The 25,648-nt window shown below is 38.6% G+C and overlaps 1 protein-coding gene across 1 annotated transcript in view; it reads right to left on the bottom strand.

The window, feature by feature from the left end:
• The window catches only part of ephb6 (eph receptor B6), a 55,793-nt gene that overhangs the window by 13,519 nt on the left and 16,626 nt on the right, over window positions 1-25,648 (bottom strand). The window contains exons 2-13 of the mRNA XM_026939882.3: window positions 22,844-22,908; window positions 20,201-20,473; window positions 15,165-15,328; window positions 14,523-14,818; window positions 9,296-9,451; window positions 8,070-8,341; window positions 5,792-5,873; window positions 3,516-3,640; window positions 1,960-2,122; window positions 1,042-1,156; window positions 796-851; window positions 153-269 (exon numbers count right to left, since the gene is read on the bottom strand). Coding sequence (XP_026795683.2) covers window positions 153-269; window positions 796-851; window positions 1,042-1,156; window positions 1,960-2,122; window positions 3,516-3,640; window positions 5,792-5,873; window positions 8,070-8,341; window positions 9,296-9,451; window positions 14,523-14,818; window positions 15,165-15,328; window positions 20,201-20,473; window positions 22,844-22,908 — 1,884 coding nt within the window. The remainder of the gene's footprint in view (window positions 1-152; window positions 270-795; window positions 852-1,041; window positions 1,157-1,959; window positions 2,123-3,515; window positions 3,641-5,791; window positions 5,874-8,069; window positions 8,342-9,295; window positions 9,452-14,522; window positions 14,819-15,164; window positions 15,329-20,200; window positions 20,474-22,843; window positions 22,909-25,648) is intronic.

The raw sequence follows: 25,648 nt of genomic DNA, 5'->3' as shown, positions 1-25,648 counted from the left end.
TACATTTGATAATTAAGTGCAACCGATATTAGACACGTTTCACATGGATTGCTTTAATTCTTTTTTTTTTAACCATTACACAAATATGACTCCGTTAGGTCTGTAATGCAACACTGGTCAGGAGCCAGGTAAACCCTCATCTATCTACTCACCAGCACCAATGACTTCCTCAATCTTCAGGTGAGCTGGGTCAATTTCTCTGGCAAATTCTTTGACTGCTTCACTCGGATCCTCATAAGTGGAAGGATCCACATAATACTTTACCCCAGCTAAACAAAACACAGAACATATATTAATATTCCCACTGCCCAAAATAGCAGCTCATAATGTGACCTCTGGAGCACACAACAAAATCAGCACAAGCACCATTCAGATACAGCAGGAAACACTTTGAGAATATGCGCTCATCCTTAGAGTACCAGACACACCTGTCAACCTGTCAAATATGAAAAATTACACTGCAGCTGGAGAATTATTTACCAACTCAGAACATCGAATTAGAATATGTAATTCTGTATTTTCTTTGATATGTTAATACATTTTAAAATATGCATTTTAAAATAACATCATAACCTGAGCAGTATAATGAAAAAAGCAAAGTAAGTGCAGATGCTGTAAAAATTGCAAATGATGTGCTCATGGTCATGAGGGAATTGGGCTAAAGAGAAAATGCTTTCCTATAAAATATTCTACATTAGAGCTAGAGGAAAAGAAAACACTAAAGTACATATTACCACACACACACACACACACACACACACACACACACACACACACACACATGTGCATGCTCACCTCGGTTGCTTATATATCTCTGAAGTCTGTCACTGTAATGGCTCTCTCTCCTTTTACTGTTGAGGTAAGAATACAGTAAGAATTTCCTTTAACATGAAATTGTTATTATCTGTTATAGATGTTCATATCTCACTATTTAATCCGTGCAAGATTATCATTTATTAGTGCATCCGAATCTTTGTATAGGCAGTTCATACATTATATGCAGGTAATATTAGAATCTATTAAATATTGAAATACACTTACGTCCTAAAGACAAAAACGATGACGACTGCTGCCACAACTAATAGAAATGCAGCTCCACCCATCACAGACCCGACTAGCAGAGGCAGGCGGCTCTGAATTTGCCTTGACCTCTCTTCTAGAGTGACAAAAACAGCAAGGAAGACAATTAACAGACTGCATGAATACTCTGAATGCAGATATAAGCCAAATACTTCTATTCATTTTACCTTTCTTTCTTTTTCTCATATTCACGCTATACAATACTTATATCCCTATTCATTGTATTGCTGTTTACAATGTTTACGCTGTTGACAATTTTTGCACTGCACAGCCACTTTAATTCCACTCAAGTCTGCTCCTTATATCTGCAATGTTTACACCCCACTGCACTACCATATTGCACTCTTACACTGCATTCTTTTTTTCTATCTATCTATCTATCTATCTATCTACAGTATATCGTATACTCTTATAAATACAATCATCTGCATCCTTCTGAGTTTCAGGGCTTGTACTGGTTTTGGAATATTGCTCCTTTTATTAAAAATCTTTGTACAAATGTAAAAAATGTATAATGTAATGAAGATTCATTCATCTTCAGTAAGCCTATCACAGTAACACTGAGTGTGAGGCGGGAATACACCCTGGATGGGATGCCGGTCCATCACAGCGCACCACGCACACACAAATTCATACACTCAAGGGGCAATTTAGCATAACAAATTCACCTACTGGCATGTTTTTGGGAGGTGGGAGGAAACTAAAAACTGTTCATAGATTAACTCTCTATAGTGACAGATTATTGGTATAAATGATGATGCTGGAATATTGTGAAGAATTAATAACCATGCTGTACTGATGATATAAATGAACAGGCCTCCATATTGATAGATCACTGGCATGAAAGATGAAAAGTTGGTGGAAGAGTATAATCTGTACCCATAGCCAGAGTGCTGAAGTAAACCAAACTGCCGTAAGGGCCATAGCCTCGCTCATTGCGTGCTCGGATCTGGAAGGCGTAAATGGAGCCCGGGGTCAGAGCAGCCACGGTCACTGTGTTGGTCTCAGTGAACACACTGGTTGCACTGCTCTCATCAGAACTCTGCAGAGGGAAAAATGGATTGGTTTTGTGCTCTTATATTAATCCCCATTTTAATAAAAGATCTCATAAATACAACAATTTTGCACTAAATATGTGTCTCTCATACTTACAGTTTGGGTGCCTCTGGCCAAATTACATATTATATTGTTTTTTTCTTTTAAAGAATTAAACACATCCTCTGTATTAAAAAAAACATTTTTGGCAAATGTGCACAGTTTCTTTATATTTGGTAAATTTAAAAAAATAGAAAAAAGTAATTGTGGCATTTGCAAAAGTGTGAACATCCTACTAAGTCAGTTCATATTAACACCCACTTTGGCAGCTATTACAGCATGCAAATGCTTTTTGTAGTCTGCTAGGTGTCTCTCTTGTTTTAAGAATTTTAACACACTCTTCCTTGTAGAATACTTCTAGTTCTGAGATCTTGGACTGTTTTGCATCAGTATGCTTCCCTTCTGACGACTCTTCCATGGAGCAACATGCAACACAGTACAGCAAAATGGTGCACCACCGCTCCTGTGTCAGCTTAACCATCCTGTAGGTCCTTTGCTGTCATAAGGAGTTTTCTTTTGCCTTTCTGCCCAGCATACAGGCAGTTCCATCTGAGTGTTTTCTTATTTTTCCAGATCTTGCCTATTAGCTACTAGTTAGCTACTAGTTAGCTACTTAGAAGAACCCATGGTTGCTGAGTGTTAGTATAAGGTTTGGAGAGTCAGAGAATTTATTATGCTCTGGAACTGTCATAGGCTGACAATTCCTAATGACGTATTGACCTGCCTAACAAGTCCTAATGAGCCAAATAAGGCCTAATGACTTTTCTGAGACTTTACAACTGGAAGAGCATCCATTTTTCCTATTTTTAAGTTAATCAAATATAAAGTAACTCTGCATTTAGATTTGCAGAAAAATGTTATTTATTTAAAAAATATTTTGCTGCAGAGCAAGCAATACTTTGCTGCAGAGTTTACTTCTTTATACTTCAAGAATCAATAGAACATGTAATTTGGACCGAGGTGCCCAAAATTTTTTACATACAACAGTATAGACGTAGCAAAGATATCAAGGATATTAATATCAGTATCTATGCAAATAGGAGAAGACACATGGGAAAAGCTGCACAGTCTAAAAACATATTCCATTCACTTAGGTCCTTGAAATAAATTCAATATCATAAAAAAGCATGGCAGAACGATCTAAAAAATGAATTCACTCATAATTCACGTTCATATGCTTACACCCCTCCCCCTCAAGTTATTTTATGACAGTACTTAAAAACATGTCTAGGAGTTATTCCTGACCTCAGGATTGTATACTAAAAAATCCACACTCAAATAATCATATATCATGACACAGTTATGATGGTGAAATATAGTGTAGATGCAGTAACTTAGACCTTGTCGTAGTATCTGAGCTGGTACTCCAGGATGTCTCCGTTGGGCCGGTCGGGCTGAGGCCAGGACAGAGTAATAGATTCTGGAGCACTGTTGAGCTGATGCAGTATGGGAACCTCAGAAGGTACTTGAAAAGAGACGTACAGTGAGTGAAACTGCTATTATAACTGTAACCACATGGGGAAATAAACATATATCATGTTAAAATGTAATAACACTGTTTTGCTCTACTAATTGTAGATTTTTTGTTATTTAAGGGGCTTGGAATCATTTTAAAAGGAGTACATTATTCTGTGTAGTTTCATATTATTTCTCTAACAAGATGGATGGGTAAGCAAGTTAGGAAAAAATAATATATGATGTTTGCCAGTGTTCATATTTGGCAGTTATAAAGAAACAGTGGAAGACGCTCCTGACCCTGATGTCACACATTACTCATCGACTCATTGCTCAGGGACAAATCTCCCCTCACTCATTTTCCTCAAGTCTCAAGCAATCATGTATAAGAGCAGGGACAATCTACATTGAGTACTGGTACAGACCACTTGACATTTAAATAAGTGTTACATCATATCAATTTAGAAATATTTACAGAGTAAAACTGTAGATGGGTGCAGACTAAAGCTATGTACTAATATACAAAAAAGTGGGAGAAGAGAGAGAGAGAGAGAGAGAGAGAGAGAGAGAGAGAAAGAGAGCGAGAGAGATCAGGAATAAAGAGAGTGTGAGAGTGAGAAACGCAGAATCTTTGCGTATTTCATGTGGAGGGGGGCCTGAACTGTGTTGTTCATCCCCAAAGTTTCTGTGAACTGCCATAACGATTAACCTCTTCCTCTTTCTGCTTTCTTGAGCATTATAGGAGCTGACAGGTTATCGTGACCCAAAACCACCACAGTCCAAAGCCAAGGAGGAGAAATGATGAGACAGAGGGAGGGGGAGAGTCCAGGCAAAAATACACTAATAACAAATGACAGACAGTGATACATAGAATAAGCACTTGTATGTTATAGAAACACACAACAACACAACACACAAGATATGGAGATAATTACAGAAATGATCTGAAAACAATCAGAAGTAAAGACAAAATGGCACAAAAAAAAAATCAACAGAAGCACAACTTGACAATATGACACACAGTAACATGCTCACATCAAATCTATACCTTCAGTCAGTGGTGGCTTGTCTGTAGGGGCAGGTGGAGCAGAGCCTGACCGCATATATCAGCCATTCAAATGTTAATCTTCATAACCTTGTCCTCATTCACAACTCCATACATTTTAAATTCCGTCGAAATACTAATGACCTCTTTTGAGTGACATTTGATTTAATTTTAAAAAATGCTATTTGACAGAAATATGCCAATGTTCCACTGATTTGCTCACCTTTCTAGATACTCACTAACCATTCAGCTCCACTGAGTTATTGCAACAAGCATTAATAGAGGTCCATGGGGGCAAGATTCACGCTGCCCCATAATCAGAGAGGAGCAGCGGACAGGACAGTTAATGGGGTTGTCGTAGTCGTTTTTTTTTTCTTTTTTGTTTTTACGCCAAAATGGGTTAGTTTAAAAATACTAGCCAAGATCTTATTTCATAACAAATAATCTAAAATACATTTAATAAATTGGCACAAACAAAGGCAAACTGTAAGTTCATAAGTGTCTATGTCTATGATGTGCAGAACCATTTCTTTTGAAAGCTATATTACAAAGATTGGGTGAGGTAAAGGGGGGATTATAAATTGGATAATTTCTGCACCTTGTTACTGACACAAAGACTGAGAAAAAGAAAAAAAAATGTCTCCCTGTTCCAATGGCAAATTTTTTGGGGGGAGCTAGTTATAGGTCCCGTATGCAGTATTTGAGGCATAGTTGGGCTGGACATTTTGCTGAAACCTGGCAATCCTGGTTAATGTTATTAGCTTTTCTGTATGTACCTTGAATAGAACACACTTGCTTTATCAAACACAGTTTAACAATGGTATATCTAAGACCTCTCAAAAACAAAGATACTAGACTGGATGCTGGATGACTGTATGTTGTTGACTCTCAACTGGGGTTACTCTAAAAATATACTAGATAGTAGCCTATAGCATAATTTAAGTGCAACTTTAATTTGTTTGAGGCTGTGTTGTTATTAATGTCATCCTACCCCACCAAAATCTGTGGTCACGAGTCGTTCCTGCCCTCAGTGTACACCGACCACTATATATACACAGCTACACACACACTCTCTGATTACATCAAACAATTTAATCAAAGTAAGATAACTCTCACCTGATTGGCTGGTGGTGAAGTTGATACTAGCAAACTGCGGTGGGAAAGGGCTGAGAGGAGACACATCATTCATAGCTTGAACCTGCCAATCAACATTTTTGACAAATCATGCAAAATTGCTGTTATTTCTGATCATTGCTGTTGTGTTTCATAATGAATTTTTATTTTCATATAAACATATTTTCAACATATTTTCACTTTATATACACTATATATATATTTATGCACCATCATTCTTTTTTTTTTTTTAAATATAATGCATACATAATGCATATGGGAAAACAAGAAATGTATAAAACACAACAACAAGCTAAATCTTTGATAATCACTGTTGGACATGGACAACAAATACACCCATTTATTCTCACGTTGACTGAAAATGTAGTTGCAGAGTAAAAGAGATTTGTATACAAATGGAAGGACCTCTATAATCTGTCTGTGAAAATGAAGGATAGTCCATTTGGGCTAATTTTAGCAAATGGGCTGTAAATGACCATCAAACTACACTGCTTTCTCTTCACAGCCAGAAATGGCCCACCCACTTTCAGGTTTAGTTATCATTATAAAATGGGGTCAGGTGTCTTTTATAGACAATATTATAGACAGGAACAAGAGGCTTACTGAAACTGGAGCAGCATAAACAGTATGGATCACAGTGTATCACGGTATTAACCCTTTCTCGTAGTACACTGGCACTCCATTCCGCTGTCGGGATGGAAGTCGACTTATTGGACATTTTCAATCAGTATAAACAAATGAATTACTTTATTGCCACAAGTCTGTTATAAGATTAGTCAGGACATTGTTGGGTTTCTGTGTGTAGAGTATCGTGACTCTGTGTTTAGCTGCTGGCGAGCAGGGCGATGGGAAAGTGAGGGGTGTGAGCCCCCTGCTGGGCAAACAATTCACACCTCTCCACAATAACATTGGTACAGAGATAAAACTGACAGCACAACTAAAGCTTTTTTGATAGTAAAACACTGTATACAACTGCCACAATAAAATTAAAAATAAAATTTAAACCTAGTAGGCTAGATAAAAAAGGAAATAATTATGAAAGACTGCAAATTCTTAAAGCCCTCAGTGTCTGTTTTCATAAACCACTACTGTGGAGTGTGACATCACAAATAAATTCAATGCTGAATGTGGGCACCCCCAAAACATGCGCAAATTCCATTTTTTGGCCTTTGGTAAAAAGATTTAAATGATTAAATTAGCTAAGAAACTGCTTGTGGATTTTTACAATAAGCTTGTTAATAGGTTTGCTTTTAGCTTGCAGGTATTTATTACAATAGTGTATATATAAAAGTCCCTCATTGTGCATGGTATATTGGTTCTTTAATATGTAGGCCAGTCTGTTTTAAGTCTTGTAGTATATTTAATGGTGTGTGTATACATTTGTATACATTTTTGCAGACGTCATCTAAAAAACATAAGTAATTTTAATGGCATATACCTATTTCAGATTTCTCTATCATGGTATATACTGGTATATTGTCACACTTAAATTCTCTACCTCATTCTGATCACTGTTCTGCCATGCCATTATTTTATCCAGAGCTCCTGTTTTAAACTGGAGCTCATGAAAAAATATTTGCATTTTATTTAATTTTTTGATAATGACTCTAAGGAAAGGTAATGAGTTTTGGAATAGTCACACCACACAGTACCATGAGTAATAGCCTAATACAGTGAAAATGGGCTGTCTGAGAACACAAGATCACAAGCATTCATAAGAGAAATCTCTCATGGGCTCAACGGATGTGATATTGAATAATTATTATGAATCTAATGAGTCATTTTCTTGTAAAGCAGTTAATGGTGATGAACATGTTAAAAAATTCTAAAATAGCAATTTTGGATTCAGGTTAGATTCCCGTAAAATTAAATTAGCTGCCCTATTAATACAGACCTATAACAGTGCTTGGATTTGGACCTCATCAAGCTGGTTTCTGGATAACATTTACTAAAGAACACGAATATTTTTCAAATCTTAAGTAAAAGTGAAGTAACAAAAATAAAAAATAAACATGGCTTATTCAGTGTAAATCCCATGCACTCCTTAATGTATTCGAAGTCAACACTTTTAGGCGACACTTTACATTTCAAAGGACTCTTGGTAATGAAAATATTTAGTTTTTTTGGGTGTTCTGGGAATAATTTTAGTAATATTCATGCAAATCTTTCCTTACATTACATTTTTATACAGACTGAACTTTTTGATAAGGTTCTGTTTGTTGGACTTCGCTGAGTGCTCATGGTAATGTAGTCTGCATACCTGTATGAGATAGGTGACTCGGGTAAGTAGATTGCTGATGGTGATTTTAGTTTGTTTGAGGCCACTTTTATAGGGTGTATAAGTGACTGAATCTCCGCACCAGGAGCAGGCACCAGGGTGTGACTGTGTGGCCGAGGGACAGATTCTGCACACCACCCCATATGTCACTTCACTCCGGCCCCCCAGGTCCAGCGGGGGCTTCCAGCGTAGAGACACCCCTCCCTGTGAGCTCTCGTACTCCCAGGACAGAGACACAGGGGCCGAGGGGGGAGCTGGTAAAGCAAACACACTCTTACTCAAAGTTTCCAGCCAGTATTTCAGTCTTTAAATAGTGAAATCATTTCACACACATGTTTGAGCACCAGCTCCTTTGACCTTGAAAGTTTTTTAGACTATATAACCTAAAGACCAATACAAACTGGATGCACATGAGATGTGCATTGTTTGTTTTAAGCACCACCATCATTCTTTTTTTTAAACTCGTGTGAGTGATGCTTAAACTCTTCTAAGCTCAATAACTCAAAAATAAATAGGCCTATGAATACTATGACACTTTTACTGAAAATATGTACTATTGATGAAAAGTTGAGGAATAGAAAGCTAAATGGCTCCAATAATTAGCCAAAATATTGGCTATATAATAATAATGAGCCTAGTACATGTATAGTTGAATTATATTTATAAAATAAATATGTTCTCAGGGGGTCAGTGGAATTTATTTTACAGTTAAAGGGGTCTCTGGGTGCAAAAAGTTTGAGAATATTTTTCATCATTTTTCTTCAGTTTGGAATAAGCCTACAAATAGCTGTCATGGCCTGTCTCTATTCAAACTGCCCTACTTAGGCATCATCATTTTAGAATGGACTGCAGTAATTAATTAGAGTATTGATAATTATCCTATTGCTTGTGCTCTGTTGATATGTTTCAACTGTTCCTTTATTTCTCGCTTTATTTAAGCTGTTTCTCCCGTAGGTGTGACTATGTTTGCATGATGACTATGTAGGGAAGCTAACTGATTAACTGTTTTTCTGATTAATATAGCTTTGCCTGTTGCATGATGTCTGGGTGTTCCTTTTCCCCCAGCCAGGGACCGTGATTATGATGCTGCTCTCCTGAGCCCCAACATGTAATTTCTGAACACCTACTGTTTATTTAATTAGGATTATTCTCTTTTTGGAGTTGTTGGAATCAATAAAGTCATGCTGCAGTAGTCATGTGGTCCTTACCAGTGCAGGCAGTGGTGCTGGCATCACTCGGCGCGCGGTAGAACCCACTGCGGCACTCACACGCTTTAGACGCTTCCAAGCTGGTTCTGCTATTAGCTGGACACTCAGTGCATGAAATCGAACCCGACACGGCTTTAAAGAAGCCCATTTGACAGGCTGAGGACAAAAAGATAGGGTTGGGAACACAAAGGATACAGAAATGAGTGTTAAGAGGGGTTTGATGTTTTATGAAAAATGCTGTCAGCTGTTATTTTGCAGAGTAAACTCAGAGGAAAAACATCTAAACAAGGCCTTATAGAAGTACTCATCTGAATTCGCCTGTCAACCGCATGTAAATAATGAAATGTAACTAATTCAATTAACTCATAAAGATCTGTATCATATACATATATTCGTACTGACACAGAGCCAAAAAATCCTGGTCAGGTGAGTGTGTGTAGAAGCAGATATACATGTAAAGGTGTGTATAGCTCCATTAAGCTGCCTGAGTGCTGGCCCCTTAAACACCTCACACTTTTTTCTAGCCTCACAAGCATAGTGCTGTCTAACAAGTGTAACACCTTTTCAAGCCTCCAGTAGTGCACACGTGTCTGAGTGGGACACGTCAGAGCATGAGGGAGAGACAAAACAGCGGAAAGCAAGAAAGTGTTGCAGTTCTCCCCAAGATAAAAGCTTTTCCTTGTTTTCACTTCCACCAAATATGCGATTCGCTCCCAGCACCGTTGCGAGACACGAGAGGAAGAAAATGAGGGAGAAAAAGAAAACGATGGGGAGATATTTTCTATCTTTTATGCTGTTGGAACTCATTATGTGATTTTCTCAGAGCTGTGACAAAGAAAGTACAAAATATTTCCTGGCTTTCCGTGATCCCTCAGCTCCCATCATTTACTAATCACAGCTCCTCATATACTCCTTCTCTGACTTTTTTTCCTTTCATGTAATATGATAAATGCAGGAGTGACAATGGACATGTGAAGAAAAGTTTGTTATCCTCCTTCTTTTATCTCATATGTGCAACATTTTGGACACAGAGTCTGTTCACTATTTGTCAGCCATCCCAAAAAGAAAATGTAATGCATAGAACTTATTGATGGAAGAGGCCCACAAATCCTTCACTTGACTGACTACATAAATTGATGTAAAATTGCTCACAGCATCACAGGATAGTGAAAGGAAAAGGACAGTTGAGGGCGAATAGATCAAAGACACAAAGGGATGTGTGTGTTTGTGGTAGTTTGGTTTTCTTTGGGATTTAAACATAAAAATAAGGGGAAAGTTGACAATTCAACAAGAGGGAATATATGTTATCCTCAGAGACTGTAAAGAAGGAATTAGTAGCTATAGTAGATCAAGAGGAGAAATGCAGCAAACAGGAAAAAGAGAGAGATATCAGTGGAGTGTGTAATCTGCCATTGACATTGTACTTGGTATTTAGACCACTGACCCAATTTCTCCCTGTCTCTCTCTCTTGCTCACTTATTTATTTATTTTTTCTTTGCTCGCAGCACTGCATACTGACTGAAACATGCAGGCACACGAACATACACACTTCCTCATCCCCATAGAGCTTTCAAAAAACAAAAATCTATTTCAAAAATAGAGCAGCCCAAAAAAACATAAGCTGGATTTCCAATTCAATTGTGCAGAAAGACACCAATAAACATGTTTTCTCTACAGTATTTTTCTTCTTCTGATTTTATTATACTTTGTTGTTATGCTCTTCTAGCTCGGTGGCATTAAATGGAAAGACTGTTAGGGCCTGATAGAATTGTCCCACATAGCAGAGTTTCAGGATTTATCCTCTCCCCATGGCTAACCGATGAAACCATAGCATAACTTCAAACACCAGTGACACTTAGCCTTTCCTGAGACTTCATAAGAGTAATCATCTGATTCACACTGAAACATCTCACACTGAAACCCGGACAAACAGCAATGCGACCAATTTGAACTTAACTATGGTTGATTTAAACTATAGCAAGCCCATACAGCTAAGGAACACTAAGGAAATTATAGTCACAATTAGCACAAAGCCAAGTCCAGTTTTGTCAAAAGGCCAGGAGTCACAGGACCTAATGGTGATGTCTGAATAATGACTATATTGTTGTAGTGAGTATGTGTTCAAAATCATTACAAAAATTATTCTACCACAGCACTGTTGAATTCTTGATTTCAATTGATGAGAAGATGATGCTTTTTTTTTTTTTGTTTAACAGCATGGCTCAAACATTAGTTCAGCTGTAATTCAAATTTCAGTTTTATAATAACGTTCTTGCTCTAATGTTTTTGCTTCTGTTTTAATTCACCTGTATGGCAGACACTCTAAGAATTTAAGCTTAACAATAAACAGATATATTAGAGTATTGCCATTAAACAAAAATGTATGACTCTTGATGTTTATTTAACGTGTATAGAAGGAGTCTCAGGTGTCAGCACTCTGTAACAGTAACAATTTTTTTGTATTATTAACTTCAGTAGAGGAAAAAAGAGAGGCTGGTGAGGGGATGACTGCTTGTAGATGCTATAACGTCAGTGTTAATATGAACTAACTTGTTTCACAGATATTCCACAACATTAAATATAACTTTAAATGGTTAAAATATAACGCATGCCATTCTTTAGTAAAAGAAAATATGTAAATGTTGGCAAATTGCTGTGGTATAAAAGGAATAAAAGACTATACTACTATAAGAGCACACCCTGACATGTATTATTCCTTACTTAATCTTGTATTGTTATGCAACAGAGGGTGATGTTGCGATTAGAGCAAGTTGGACGCTGTCTTTCTGTATGTGCTCACTACCTTGACAACAAATCCCATCATCCAGCAGACTGAGCTGGATAGTGATCACATGACTAAAACTCAAAACAAGGATGGCAAACCCGGATTCGGATTCCAGAAACAAGCTTATATTTTCTCTTTCAATACGAAAAAGGCAAAGAAGTAGTCCACATTTACTATAGATATTCTGCTGCTTTAGAGTCAGATTCCATGAATGATACTATTATATCATTAAGTTCATTATGTATATTCATTGCGCGCTTTGTCAAAAACACCTTACATATCACCTGAATGAAGCTGAACAGAGAACATCATGCTTTATAATTTAGCATGAGAAAAATGTAGGAATCTATATGTAAATCTATATTATATGATTCACTGTGATTATATATGGCATTTCTACGTGCAGTGCAGAACAGGACTAAAGGAGTTTTGCAATTACTAAAATGTAATCATCTGATAGAGAGAGAGAGAGAGAGAGAGAGCATGTGCATTTACTCTGCCCAAATGTGCATGTGCATGTTTTTGTGTGCCTGCCCAACACGTGATCATCTGATCCACAAACATCTCTGCTTCTCTGTGCCTGTACGTGTTATTCAACATAAATGCGCATGTGTGTACATTTTTGCATTTTTAGAATTGTTGCAGAGTGAATGGGCAGAATGTGAAAGAGAGAGACAGAGAGTAATGAAGAGATCCTGAAACATTTAGAAAAGTTGGTATTTGCGTATTTAATGTCAAGAAGACATGCAACTTATGATTTATGATCTCAGAACACTGTGCTTATGAGTGTTCCTTGAGTATGGACTGAGAAGGGCAAATATGATTTCCGCTCCCTCGACATGGAAAAGCTTGCAGAGTTAAAATTTCAGGACCTTGTTACTCACTGTGAATTTAATGTCATGTTGTCATGTTCACGACTTGAAATACCCCCCAGGGTGTTTACACCATGCACAACCTCAGTCTTTCCCATAGCTTTTATCAAACTTTGCATGGATTTATGCTAGCTTAAGTCTTATGTCATTAACTTGTGTCCACTCACTGTATGTGAACCCCTTCCCCTGCACTTTCTGTCACTTGTTCATAGTCGAGTGGCCAATACATCAACGTGACCTAAATGTGTCACGCCCCGCTCTTTTCCTTTGCTCTCTTGCTCTTTTTCTTCTTTCCTCTTCTCTCCAAGATATGTTCGCCATCACCCCAGGAATTAAGCTCCACCCTTTGTTGCTGGCCCTATGGGAGGAAGAGCACTTGTTGCTGCTTCTCCTTCATTTCATCTCAAGAGCTCCACTCCTCTCTCTCTCTCTCTCTCTCTCTAATTTTCTCTCTCTCTCTGTGTGCCACACAAAGCAGCTCTTGCACAAACGAGAACACTCACATCAACTGCCTCCTCGCACAGAGTTCTATACAGTGGTCAAGGCCGAGAGTGACACACACACACATGAATTCTACATGTGCACATTCACTAAAAGCCATTCTGATGCTCACATGTGTATTGTGCAGTGACACAAAAATGTACACTTTACCACACAGACACACACAAACTTACAGTGCATTGACACACACATTTACAGATTGGCACATGCACACACAGATACACACACCATAAAAGAACATTGGGTGCTGCAGATGGTCTCTTTTGTCTGTAAACAAATCTGTGCAACTCATTCCCTCTACACGCACTGTCCGCTGTAATAACACACATACACACACATACACACCATCTTCTCTGTCTGTCAAGCGGAGATTATAATTACAGTGACAGGAGGGCGCATGGACTATTGATTCAGAGCCACACTGACACAACGAAGACATACAACACACTTACGCTCTACTGATGTGGAGAAAAAGAAACAGTTCGAGTTAAGAGTAAAATTCCCAGAAATGTACAATAGTTTACAGAGTTGAGTATGTGTATTACGCTTGTGCATCTTGGTTACCTTGACTTGGTTTGTCCTTGTGCCTGCATTAGTGTTTTGTATATATCAGTTTTTAACCAGTTTTTATTAGATTAATTTTTGAGTCCAGTTGAAGTGTCTTGTTCAGAGGTATGAAAACCACAGACGGATGTTGTCGGCACTGGAGGCAAATTTTCAATTGGAATACTTTCAGAATGACAGGAGATTGGTTGGTTCAGTGATTGTACAGACAGGCATATCTTAGAGGCAGTGATGGCTCAGTGGTTGAGGTTCTGTGTTAGTGATATACAGTAAATAATATGAGTTCAGAATCCCAGTGCTGACTGAGAGAAACTGATGGCCATTGAACAACCTTAACTCTCAGCTGTATACTTGGAATGTATGACGTAAATCACTTTGGATAAAAGCATCTGCCAGCTGAATGAATGTAAATGTAAATAGTCCTGCAACTTAGACATAAATTTAAAGACCTTGTCGTAGGACTAAAGAGGTTAAAACTATCTCAGTAAAACATTATTATACTCACCAATACAGGCAGAGCCATTATGATTTGGTTCATATCCTGCATCACAAGTGCACCCTCCTACAGGCACCATCCATTCACCCTCCGCATTACAGTGCATCCGGGGTGCCGTCCCGCCCTGTGATTGGCTGTGAGGTACGCAAGTCCCAGTAACTGGCACCAGAGCTGTAGGCTCTGCCCCTGAGGGCGTGGCCACATAGGAGGCCATGTACAGAGTTGTTGCTGGACAGCGGCGGTAAAATATGGACACACCCATGAGTGACACACATGCTCCACTGTCTACTATAGCCAGCACAAATCTGAGAGACAGAGAAAGTGGGAGAGAGGGGGATGAAAGAAGGTGAAAAAATGTCATGCACTGCATGCTTATCTGTCATTCAGAGCTGAAGAATACAAGCTGATGTGGACTGACTAATTCCTGTTGTCTGTTTTCTCTCCATCCATACTTTATTCCTGCAAATATTAGCACTGGAATGCACTGATATTTACTCAGTTGAATTGCTTTGGCTGTGCAGGCACACAGAGCCAGCTGAACCACACAGAGTTTAATTTAATCTCGGAGCAGTGACCAATCACATATCAGCATTGGATCATACAGCGATATGAAGGTGACCGTGAAAAGGTCAAAGGGAGTTGCCATAGTACCCGCGACGTGTGAGGGGGGCAAAGCTGCGGGTCTTGACGTTGATGCGGCGCATCCGGTCTGGTTTGTACTGGTGTGGAAGACTCGGCTCCACACGGCTAAAGCTCTTGTCTGCTGCGATGGTGTCTATCTTCACCCAACCCTCTCTGGTCTCTCCACTGGAAGGCTACAGAGAAAGAAAGACAGAGAGAGAGAGAGAGTCGTTTAGAGTTGAGCACACACCAGAGAGTACACGATTGTACTGGATTAAAATGCAGTTTGGCAAAAATGCAAGTAATCATCATTGTGCCTCAAAATGTTCATTCATTCACATCCAGTACCTATTTTATCCTGCTCAGGGTTGCAGTGGATCTGGAGCCTATCCCAGGAACACTAGGTGTGAGGTGGGAATACACCCTGGTTTGGACACCAGTCCATTGCAGGGCATCATGCACACATTGCAGGGATTCACACACTTGTTCACACCTAGGAGCAATTGCTTCTAGCTAATCACTACCCACTGCACCAGCATGTCGCCCCACTCCAAATGTTTTTGTGATTTTCTTTGTTGATTTTCTTTGATTCTTTGTTCCTTGCCAGTATTCATATACATAATTCAAAGGATAAGTGAGACTTATTTCCTTACTTAATTCCTGTCTTCAAAACATGTGTATTTTAATGTTAGGTTCCATTGCATATGGCCCTGAGGAACTTCAAATTGATTTACTGTTGAGTGTTATGGATGTTGTTTTCAACATTTTGTTCTGTGTTAGCTTTAAGGCCTGGGCTTATTGTGTTATTAAATGTTTCAGGATATTAAGCGTTTCAATTTTCATAGTTCTAAGTTCTTTCTTAGTACTTTCTTAGTTCACCCTGTTCGTGTGTTTTCAGTTACTTGTATGGGCTGTGTATGCGTGTAGGTCAGAATTGGTTCTGCCACCTCAGCTGTAGTTATGAAAACTAGCAAAAGTTTGAGGCTCTATTGTTTAATAAAAATAAAACTTTATTTCCAGAGTGTGATGGATCTGGTCACTGCAATATAGACATTCTGTTCCTGTTAATGAACTCTGAAACTGGTGCAGAAAGGAATATTAGTAAGTCTACAGCACAGCAACAGAGATTAGCACATAAATGTGTTAACTGCATTAGCTGATCCTGAGAGAGCAAGAGCAAGAATAGAAAGCATGCAAGCATAATATTTGGAGAGTGTATTAAAGGTATCAAGGGATGTGCCAAAATAAAATTGAGTTCTGCATCTCAGTGCAGGAACCTGGAGTCCAAATCCCAGACTATCACTCTCCAGATCCCCTCTCATAATGCTGGGCTTTCATTTGCATTTTAAATTTTTGTAGGACAGCTACATTAAACCACACATTTTGCTGAGACTCCCTGGGCATCAACTTTTAAAAATGTAGCTCCAAAATACAGTGACTTAAGAGCTGAACTCTGTGGAATGCCATAGCCCATGAACTATGTCCAAACTTAGCAAACTGCAGGACTGTCAATCAAAAAAGGCAATCCATAAAAAAAAAAGAAAAAAGAAAAACAGCCTCTAAGCATGTTAAGTTTTCAGTGAAGTATAATTCTACAGAATGAAACCCAAGTTTAAGGTGAACAATTGGATTAGGAAGTTCAGCAGACATACGCTGTCTCTTTTGTTAATTCTGTGGCCTTCGTCTGCTCTGGCCCTGGTATGCATGCTTGGTGAATCCCCATCGAGAGATCATACCTCCTTACCACTATGTATGCGCCTGGAGTGAATATTACATGTAGTGCTTTCTCAGTTCCTGGGAGAACACACCAGCACACTGACTCAGACTGAATTGCTGACAAATACATCTCAACGTGCTTCTCACATTGTAACAAAGAAACCATAACCACCCCTTAAATTCAAAGCAATAAAACTAAATGAATTTAATTGCATAACTGAATTATCAAATAGGAAGTTTCTGACTTAAAACCACAAACATCAGTGCATGATTCAGTGTTCTAGTTGCCTGCACTTGATGGGGTGTTGCATTTGTGGTAATTAGTGAATAAATGATACATTTAATTTAATAATTATATCACTAGCAATTTAGTTATATATTAGTATTCAAATAGTTAAATAAAAGAAAGGTGTAGCTAATTTGATCATATGGACTAGGAGACATGCTATGAGCCAAGAAATAATCTTCTCTACTTCAATAAAAATAATCTGTTACTACTACTACTGTTACTACTTACTTACTACTTACTTACGACTAGGCAGTCGTGGCCTAATGGATAGAGAGTCGGGCCGTGGCCTAATGGATAGAGAGTCGGACTTGCAACCCGAAGGTGAATCTGAAGGTTGTGGGTTCGAGTCTCAGGTCCGGCAGGGATTGTAGGTGGGGGAGTAAATGACCAGCGCTCTCTCCCACCCTCAATACCACGACTGAGGTGAGACCCTTGAGCAAGGCACCGAACCCCCAACTGCTCCCCGGGCGCCACAGCAAAAAAAAAAAAGGCTGCCCACTGCTCTGGGTGTGTGTTCACTACTGTGTGTGTTAAATGTGCACTTGGATGGGTTAAATGCAGAGCACAAATCCCTAGTATGGGTCACCATACTTGGCCACAAGTCACTTCACTTCTACCTTCCCTCAATTCTGACCCGATTTTACCTCATTACCTTTAGTCATTGCATATTTCCACACATTCGCTAGTTGCACAACAGCAACCAAGTAGAGCAAAGCCTATAATAAGTTTCTTTTGAGACATATGAAACCAGCCACTACATTTTTTCCACACTGTGGCTCAAGCTAGCACATGCTGTGATTGACAGGTTAGAGAGAAAGGACATTCCTCCCACCCAGTCCTTAGACCTGACCTCAGGTGACAATGCCATTGTTAAAATTCAAACTTCCAATCTTGTGAAAATTAGACTTTCAGACTTGTTGATCTTATGTTTTTTTTTTAAATTCACTTGGTCAAGCTGTCAAAATTTGACTTGGCTTGAAGAGGTGTCTGAGTAAGATAGCCATGTTTAATAGTTTGTCAATAAATTCATCAGATTTGACCATTCAGGAGTCTGCTGTTTGGTTCTTATACAGCAGATGCTGTATGTCACACTTTCCTTCTCGCCGTGTGGTGTGTGGTTCCGAGACAAGTGCTATTTCATGTTGTTTTGTTTTGGGTTTACATTGTGCACTTTTGTGTACATTGCAGTGTGCTTTTGTTTCTGTTATAGTCCTGTCTCCACCCCTGTCCTGTCATTGGTGTGTTATCTGATGGTGTATACCTGTTTAGTGTTCAGTTGTCTATTTATACTCTACTGTTTTTTTTGTCTCATCACAAAGTCTTAATGTGCATTCCGGTTATTAAATCCATTAAGTGAGTCCTTAGTGCCTTAAGTCCATGTGTAGCGTTTCCTTGTTTCGACCCTTACCTGTTTTCCTGGTTTTAAGATTATGGATTGTTAGGCTCCAGATTGGCACAACAGAAAAGTGTTCACTCCATTGATCTCTCAATCTATTGATGATGCCATAGCCATCTGTGGCCGGGAGCCAAGAGAACAAAATTGGCCGTGTCAGGGTGAGAGGGATAGCATACTTTCTCTCTCCTGTCAATTTATATATATTTATATATATAAATTTAAAAAAAGACTATGGATTATTGCTGTCTGCTTGTGCTCTGAGCCCCCCCCCACTTAGACCTCTGATAACCATTCATGGATTGCCCTTAATAAGCATGAGTTGCTTTTAATCTCTGCATGTTACACTGTAGTTGTAACAGTAAACATTGCCCTCTCATATAGAAAGGTCCAAAATTCTCAGTTATTTAGGTATTGTCAGGCATTGTCATAAGTCATTAAAAGTGCCAAAATCAGAGATTTGTCAATAGCTGTCTCTCATCCCTTCAAACTGCAAACATGTCATGAGGCTAGTCACTTGTATGTCACTAAAATATGGCAAAGAATTTAAGAGTCTGATTTTCGGTCTCCCCTCAAACTATCTGGAAGTGTTAACACATCTCAAACTCCTTTCCCTTTGACCCATGGGATGTTCTCAAACAAGAAATGCATAAGAGGAGAGAAAAGAGGGACGATCTCAGCGGGTCTGTCCCCTAGCTAATATGTAATGGGAAATAAAGTTCATACAATTTTACAAACATCAGAAAAGCACGGAGATTAAACTATCCAGACAACAACCCCCCTTGGATCACTCTTATTCTTGGCTGAAACTCACACAGAAAGACTCTACGCCAGGCTGAGAGTTGTTGTATGTCAGTGTGTGTGGGTGTGCAGAACAACATGCCAAAAACAACACGTTTTCTAATACTCAGAGATGCCAGTTTTAGCCACAGAATAACGAAAAAGGAATGCAATTTAGGAAGCACTAACTTACTCAATTGTCCTTTTTATCGGGTACATCCACCATATAAGTGCACTTTGTAGTTTTACGTTGGTGGATTGTTCTCAACATAGCAGTAACAGTGAGGTGTTTCAAATTTCTAGCATTTGTACTGGTGCCACACACATACAAAGCTGCCATCGCCATGTTAGTGTCACAACTGTGCTGTCAATAGTTAACCGCCCACTGGTGCTCCTGAAGTGGTCCTTCTCATCTGATGGGGTAGAGAGGTGTGGTTGATAAACTGAACACAGCATCGTATCAGCTAAAGTCAGGTGCACCGACAAAGTACACCTACATTTATGTTAGGTATAGCTGATAAAAACATAAAATTTAGATTATACGAATTTTTATATTTTAAATAGTGGTCTGTCTGGCAAAACAAGACAGATTTCTGTGGTCTGTTTTGTGTTTTGTGTGAAAAATAAATGGGATACCAATTTAAAATCATACCTCTCCTCCTTCCAACTGTGTCAATTCGAGCACTGAGTGTAGGTGTATCTTATAAAGTGGCAATTGACTGTGTGTGAGTGTGCATTCGGCCTACTTAAGCCTGAGGTTCATTATCTGATGATACTCAACAGGCTTTTCTGTGGCAAAAACCAATAACCCCATATGTCATTCACTGATCAGAATTCATCTTGATTTGTATCCACAATGTTTAGGAAATGTAGTCCGGTGGCTCTCACCTCTGCACTCCAGGTTCTCTCCAGTTCTCTCTGAGAGTCGGCCTGCCTGTAGTAGAGTGTGAGTGTCTCCCTGCAGGTCGGTGAGGGTGAGCGCAGACTGGTGCAGTCACGTACGGAAAAGCGTAGCGTGACAAAGATCCGAGGAGCTGAATGGCTGTATAGGAAGGGAGTGGCCAACCAGTTGTCATGGAGACGCTGGTTTTGATTGACGTTGCACACCTCAAAGGTGCGGATAAGCTTGCCCTTGTCGTCAAGCACACTCACTTCATCCCACTAAAAACAGGAATGGATGGATTGAAAAGGAGAGTAAAATTTCACTTTCATTAAAATCACAGGGCTCTAATTTTATGCATGTACAAGTGTAACATAGTGCCATAATGACAGTGTATTACTAATATGGTTGGATTTAAGACATTTTTCCCAGTTTGAGTTAATTTTCATGGTTGGAAATGAACATCTTAGCTGATGTGGGTGGAGCCATTTAACAGGGGAAGTGATGACATTTGAAATCTTCAAACACAATGTAATTTTCAACCCAGTTTGACCCAAGATTGCTTTTATATTAATAATTATATTAAATAATTAGTTATTTTCTATGTACACATGCATTTTCAGCTACAGTGACAAGCAACAATATGACAAGTTTATTTAGACTCTCTCAGTTCTATGCAAATAGTGTATGACAAAACTTGGACCAGTCTTATGGCATGTTTGGTCCAACATTTCTTCACTTCCCCAATCTGACCCTTCCTACCTGCAATTAGTTCTCATTTACATATGTTTGATGTGCAAAAATGGAAGAAAAACTGATAACTGTGGTTTCATCTTATCATATATGACCTCTCATTAAATGTGTATAGAGACTTTATAAGGAAAAATAAAGCTTGGAAGGAAGTAGCAGAGCTCATTGGGGCCTCTGGTGAGTGTATGTAGCTAGTACAGTTAACTTGCTACTACAAGCCTTGTATGTAAGATAAATCAAACAATACATGTTCAAACCATATAGTGTGATCATAGAATAACTGCCTCATTTGACAAAAACAGTATTTTTCTTAACTTTAATCCATTCCCATTTCTTATAACAGATTATTTTGTGTCATGCTTGTGAAAATAGGGCCCAAACACTCACTATTATTGATTTCCTCACATGTAAACACAGATAGAAAATAGATAATGAATAAAGTGAATGAGAAGGGAAATGCAGTGAGAAAGACAAGCTTTGTTGTTGTAAGGGTGGTTTATGTATCACCATAAATGATTATGATCATATAAAAATCAATTTTCTTGGGTAGAAATTTAACAGACTTGTTTGGAAAGATAACTCAACTTGAGCCCCTCTCAAAGTGATATAATCTGATCTGAAATTCCCAGAAAATATACCAAATCTAAAATATACCAGGACAACTCTCACACAGACATGGTCACGCAGAGACAGGGAACAACTGCCACATGAGAGAAGGATAAAAGGACGGACAAATGGAAGAGAGAGGGATGCCAACAAGACAGAGATGTGTGATTGATTCAAATGAATGTTGAGGGACAGAAGAGGGGATGAGGAGACAGAGACTGGCAGCTAGAATGGGAGAACGGGTGTTAAAAAACAAGTAGGCAGATTGAGAGGGGGGTGAGAGAATCGAGGAGGGGATTATATAAAAGCACAGATGGATAGATTAACAGGCTGCAGAACAAACAACAAAAGAGACGGGAAGAGAACAGGCAAGAAAAAAGGATTAGAGGAAGAAAAGAGAAGCAAAGAAAAGACTTGATGCTGTATGTGGAGTATGTAGTACGTGTCACTATATAATCATATGAGAGTGATGGATCAATATGAGCGAGAGAAAGAGAGACAGAGAGACAGATGAGTAGTGTGCTCATCTGTAGTTCAGTCACTAAGATGCTCCAGGGCATGAAGGCAGCATATCTGACTGGTCTATTGGCATCACCAGTGTAACATACTGCAACTCAACCAGAAGGAGAGAGAGACGGAGAGAAGAAAGAGAGATCCCTTAGAGAGGAAAGACTGAAGAGCCTGTGAGTAATCAAGGTTAATAATAAACTCATGTCTCTCTCCCCACTTCTTTATTCCTCCCTTGCTCTTTCTGAGCCCCGGGTCACATCAGCAGATCTCAGTCACAATGAGAGCTGTTAATACCAGTGAAAAAGCCGGGGTTTCCTCAGTGTTCCCACCAGCTACACACACACACGTGCCATACACACGTACTGTACATACATATACTGTACATGCATAGTATTCCTTTATTTAGGGATTTTTGGCTCAGATCCCATCAATTCCCGATTAGATAAATAGGACAAAATTTCAGAGGCAATGATCATTATGGATCACGGCACCCTACTAAATGCACACATAGACAAGCCTTTCCTTTAACAAGATAATGTTAATTCAATGAAAATGCTTTTTAGTCATTTTTACCTGACCCAGAATTTGAAGCATAAAAGTGCTAGGTTGAAGTTATGAGAACGCTTATGCTATACGCCACTAATTGTAGAAAGAATTTGCAAAATGGCTTTAACCTTTCAAGAGTGAGTCACTCATTTTAGGACTCGAAATCATAGAATGCACACAAACACACACATACACACACATACACACACACACACACATACACTGATTACAGGACTCACCCCAGTATCAGGATAAGTTGTCCAGCCAAGTTCAGAAGTGGATTCAGTGGTGTCCAGCAGCATCACTCAGAGAGAGAAAGAAAAATGTTCATAAAATGTAAGTTCAAAAGTAGAAAACTCTCCTTTATTAATACAGAAAGATTTATAAATATATATATGTATATATGTATATATATGTTCACAAGATTTATAAATATATAAATCTGCTACAGAAATGCCAACCAATATACACTGACACATACAGACAAATTAACAAAAACACATACATAATCTATACAGTAAACCGTTCTATGTACGCTCACATGCCACTTTAATAGGAACATCTGTACACCTGATCATTCATGCAATTATCCAATCAGCTAATCATGTTACAGCAGTGCAGTGCATAAAATCATGCAGATACAGGTCAAAGAGCTTCAATTAATGTTCACATCGAACATCAGAATGGGGAAAAATGTGCTCTCAGTGACCATAGCATGGTTCTGCAGGTGGAAATGTCTTGTTGATGTGAGAGGTCAGAGGAAAATACCCAGACTGGTTCGATCTGACATGAAGGCTGACACATGATTGGCTCATTGAATAATTGCATGAATGAGCAGGTGTACAGGCGTTCCTTTTAAAGTGGCCAGTGAGTGCATGCACAGTATATTACACGTTCTCTGATATTACATATTTAAGAGAGACCATTAGAAAGTGACAGAGAGAATGAAAGAGAGGTTATTTTATATAAGAAACCTGTCAAATTGTTTACAAATGAATTATTTCTGCAATTCACTATATAAAACTTTGATGTTTCATGTTTCTTTAAAGCAACATATTTTTTCACTTGAGGGTTGAGTAGTTGCTCCTCTACAGGACTGGTCATGTAAAGCAGCCTTTTAAACGCTGCTTGCCCTGTGCATACAGTCCCATCCATGCAATGATTAAAAACCTGAGAGGGGATGCTAGTTTAGAGAAGCTACCAAAGCATAAAACTGAGTGATGAGCAAGTTCAAGCTCTGCTTTAGCTTCAATTCAGCAGCACTACAACAAGTACAGAGACTGACAGAATCCATCTGTTAGCATGTTTTTATGGAATTTCTTTTGTCATCACATCAACAATAGCAATTGTGCAATAAACATTTAACCTTAATTAGATCTAAATAATTTCAGTAAGTTTTAATGTAAAAGATTATAATTTCCATTTGGATCTTGTTTTAATTTAGTCCCTTGCACAGTTCAATATTAATCTAACCTGAACATATTCGTTTCTCACTGCAGAAACTTCCTGTCAAGCAACCTAACCTTTAAGGACTATTTTGTGGTACATCAAAGATCGAACTAAATAGAAGCTACATATGCACAATATATAATAACAATGTTAGCCATCTATGCAGATTGTCCAGGTCTATAATGACATATTGGAGTTCACTGTTACTTATTGCTTAGTCATCAGTATGTTGTCTCATGCTTTTTCAGTGTTCCGGAAATGTCTCACATGCTAGTTGGTGTTAACTACTCGTTTGTTATTGTTATAGAGTGTGGTAACTAAAATTAGCTTGTTAGCTACCCAGGTTAGCTATGAAATCTTGCTAAACAGCCTACACATGCTGAAATATGGTAGATACAGAAAGTGACAAACATTGTCTCTGTTATGCCCGTGGGACATTGTGCTGGGAAAGTTTGGGTCCACTTGTCCCCTTCGACAGGAGCATCACTGCAAAACTATAAAAAAGTTATAGTGACTGATCACCTTTAGCCTCTGATAAAATATTTGATGAGACTGGTCTCTTCCAGGATGACAAGGTTCCCAGCCACAGCACATGAGGGGGTCATTGAATGATTTAATGAGTATAAAAATGTAACTGTAAATCATATGCTATGGCCTTCACAATCACCAGATATCAACCCAATTGTACACCAAAGTATGTGAGATTTTTGATTGACATATTAGACATCAAATCACCAATTAAAGTGGCATGTTCCACAACTACACTTGACCCTTCTAAATCTAAGGGGCTTAGCTGGATATAGCAATTTTAATGACTAGATCACCTAAAATGATTTAAAATCTCTAACAAGTACTAAGGGATTAGCTCAACTCTCTCACCCCAGCTATCATGACTCTTAGTATGATATCCGGATTTACCAAATTAATAGTTTGTGAATAGTTTCAGTATATTTAATCTAAGGATAAGATCAAGATTTGTAACCCATATATGGTTATGTGATAGAAAGAAATGACAGACTTTTACTTTTACTCTTAAAAGGAAAGGACAGGTGCTAGTTTTATAATGCTTTAACTTCTGTCCAGGAAATCATCCTGTAGATATTTCAGACTCTTGTGAAACAGCTATATTTCTCCAATCACCCTTAAAGCTGCTGGAAAGGGCAGTGCAACACTGAGAGCAATGTGAATTTTAGGATGGAGGTTGGGCACGAGTTTCAGTAGGTTCAGTGGGGCCACGCTTCAGTAAAGGTTTTTCAGCTCATAGCTAAAATATGTTCAGTCCATCTGGAGGTTGCCGAGAGCCAGATCTGAGACTTGCAGAATTGGCAAGCACGATCTAAAACTTTGCCACCTGCTTCTACAATTTTCTTACACTCATGTTTGTGTCAGACTCCATTATACCAGAACTATTTGAATTTATGGAACAGCATTGTTCAGCTGCAGGGCTTCTGGTAAATATGGATTTGCAAGTCATGCTGTGTGCGTGCCTTTGATTTAATCAGCTAAATCCCTCAGCATAAATTCATATAACCTTGCCTGCAGTAAATATGGAGAGTTGATGATGATCTTGCTTTTTTACTAGAGGTTTTATATAT

This window comes from Pangasianodon hypophthalmus, chromosome 1, assembly GCF_027358585.1.
Source record: "Pangasianodon hypophthalmus isolate fPanHyp1 chromosome 1, fPanHyp1.pri, whole genome shotgun sequence".
Lineage (NCBI taxonomy): Eukaryota > Metazoa > Chordata > Actinopteri > Siluriformes > Pangasiidae > Pangasianodon > Pangasianodon hypophthalmus.
This window is presented reverse-complemented; position numbering and strand designations above follow the sequence as displayed.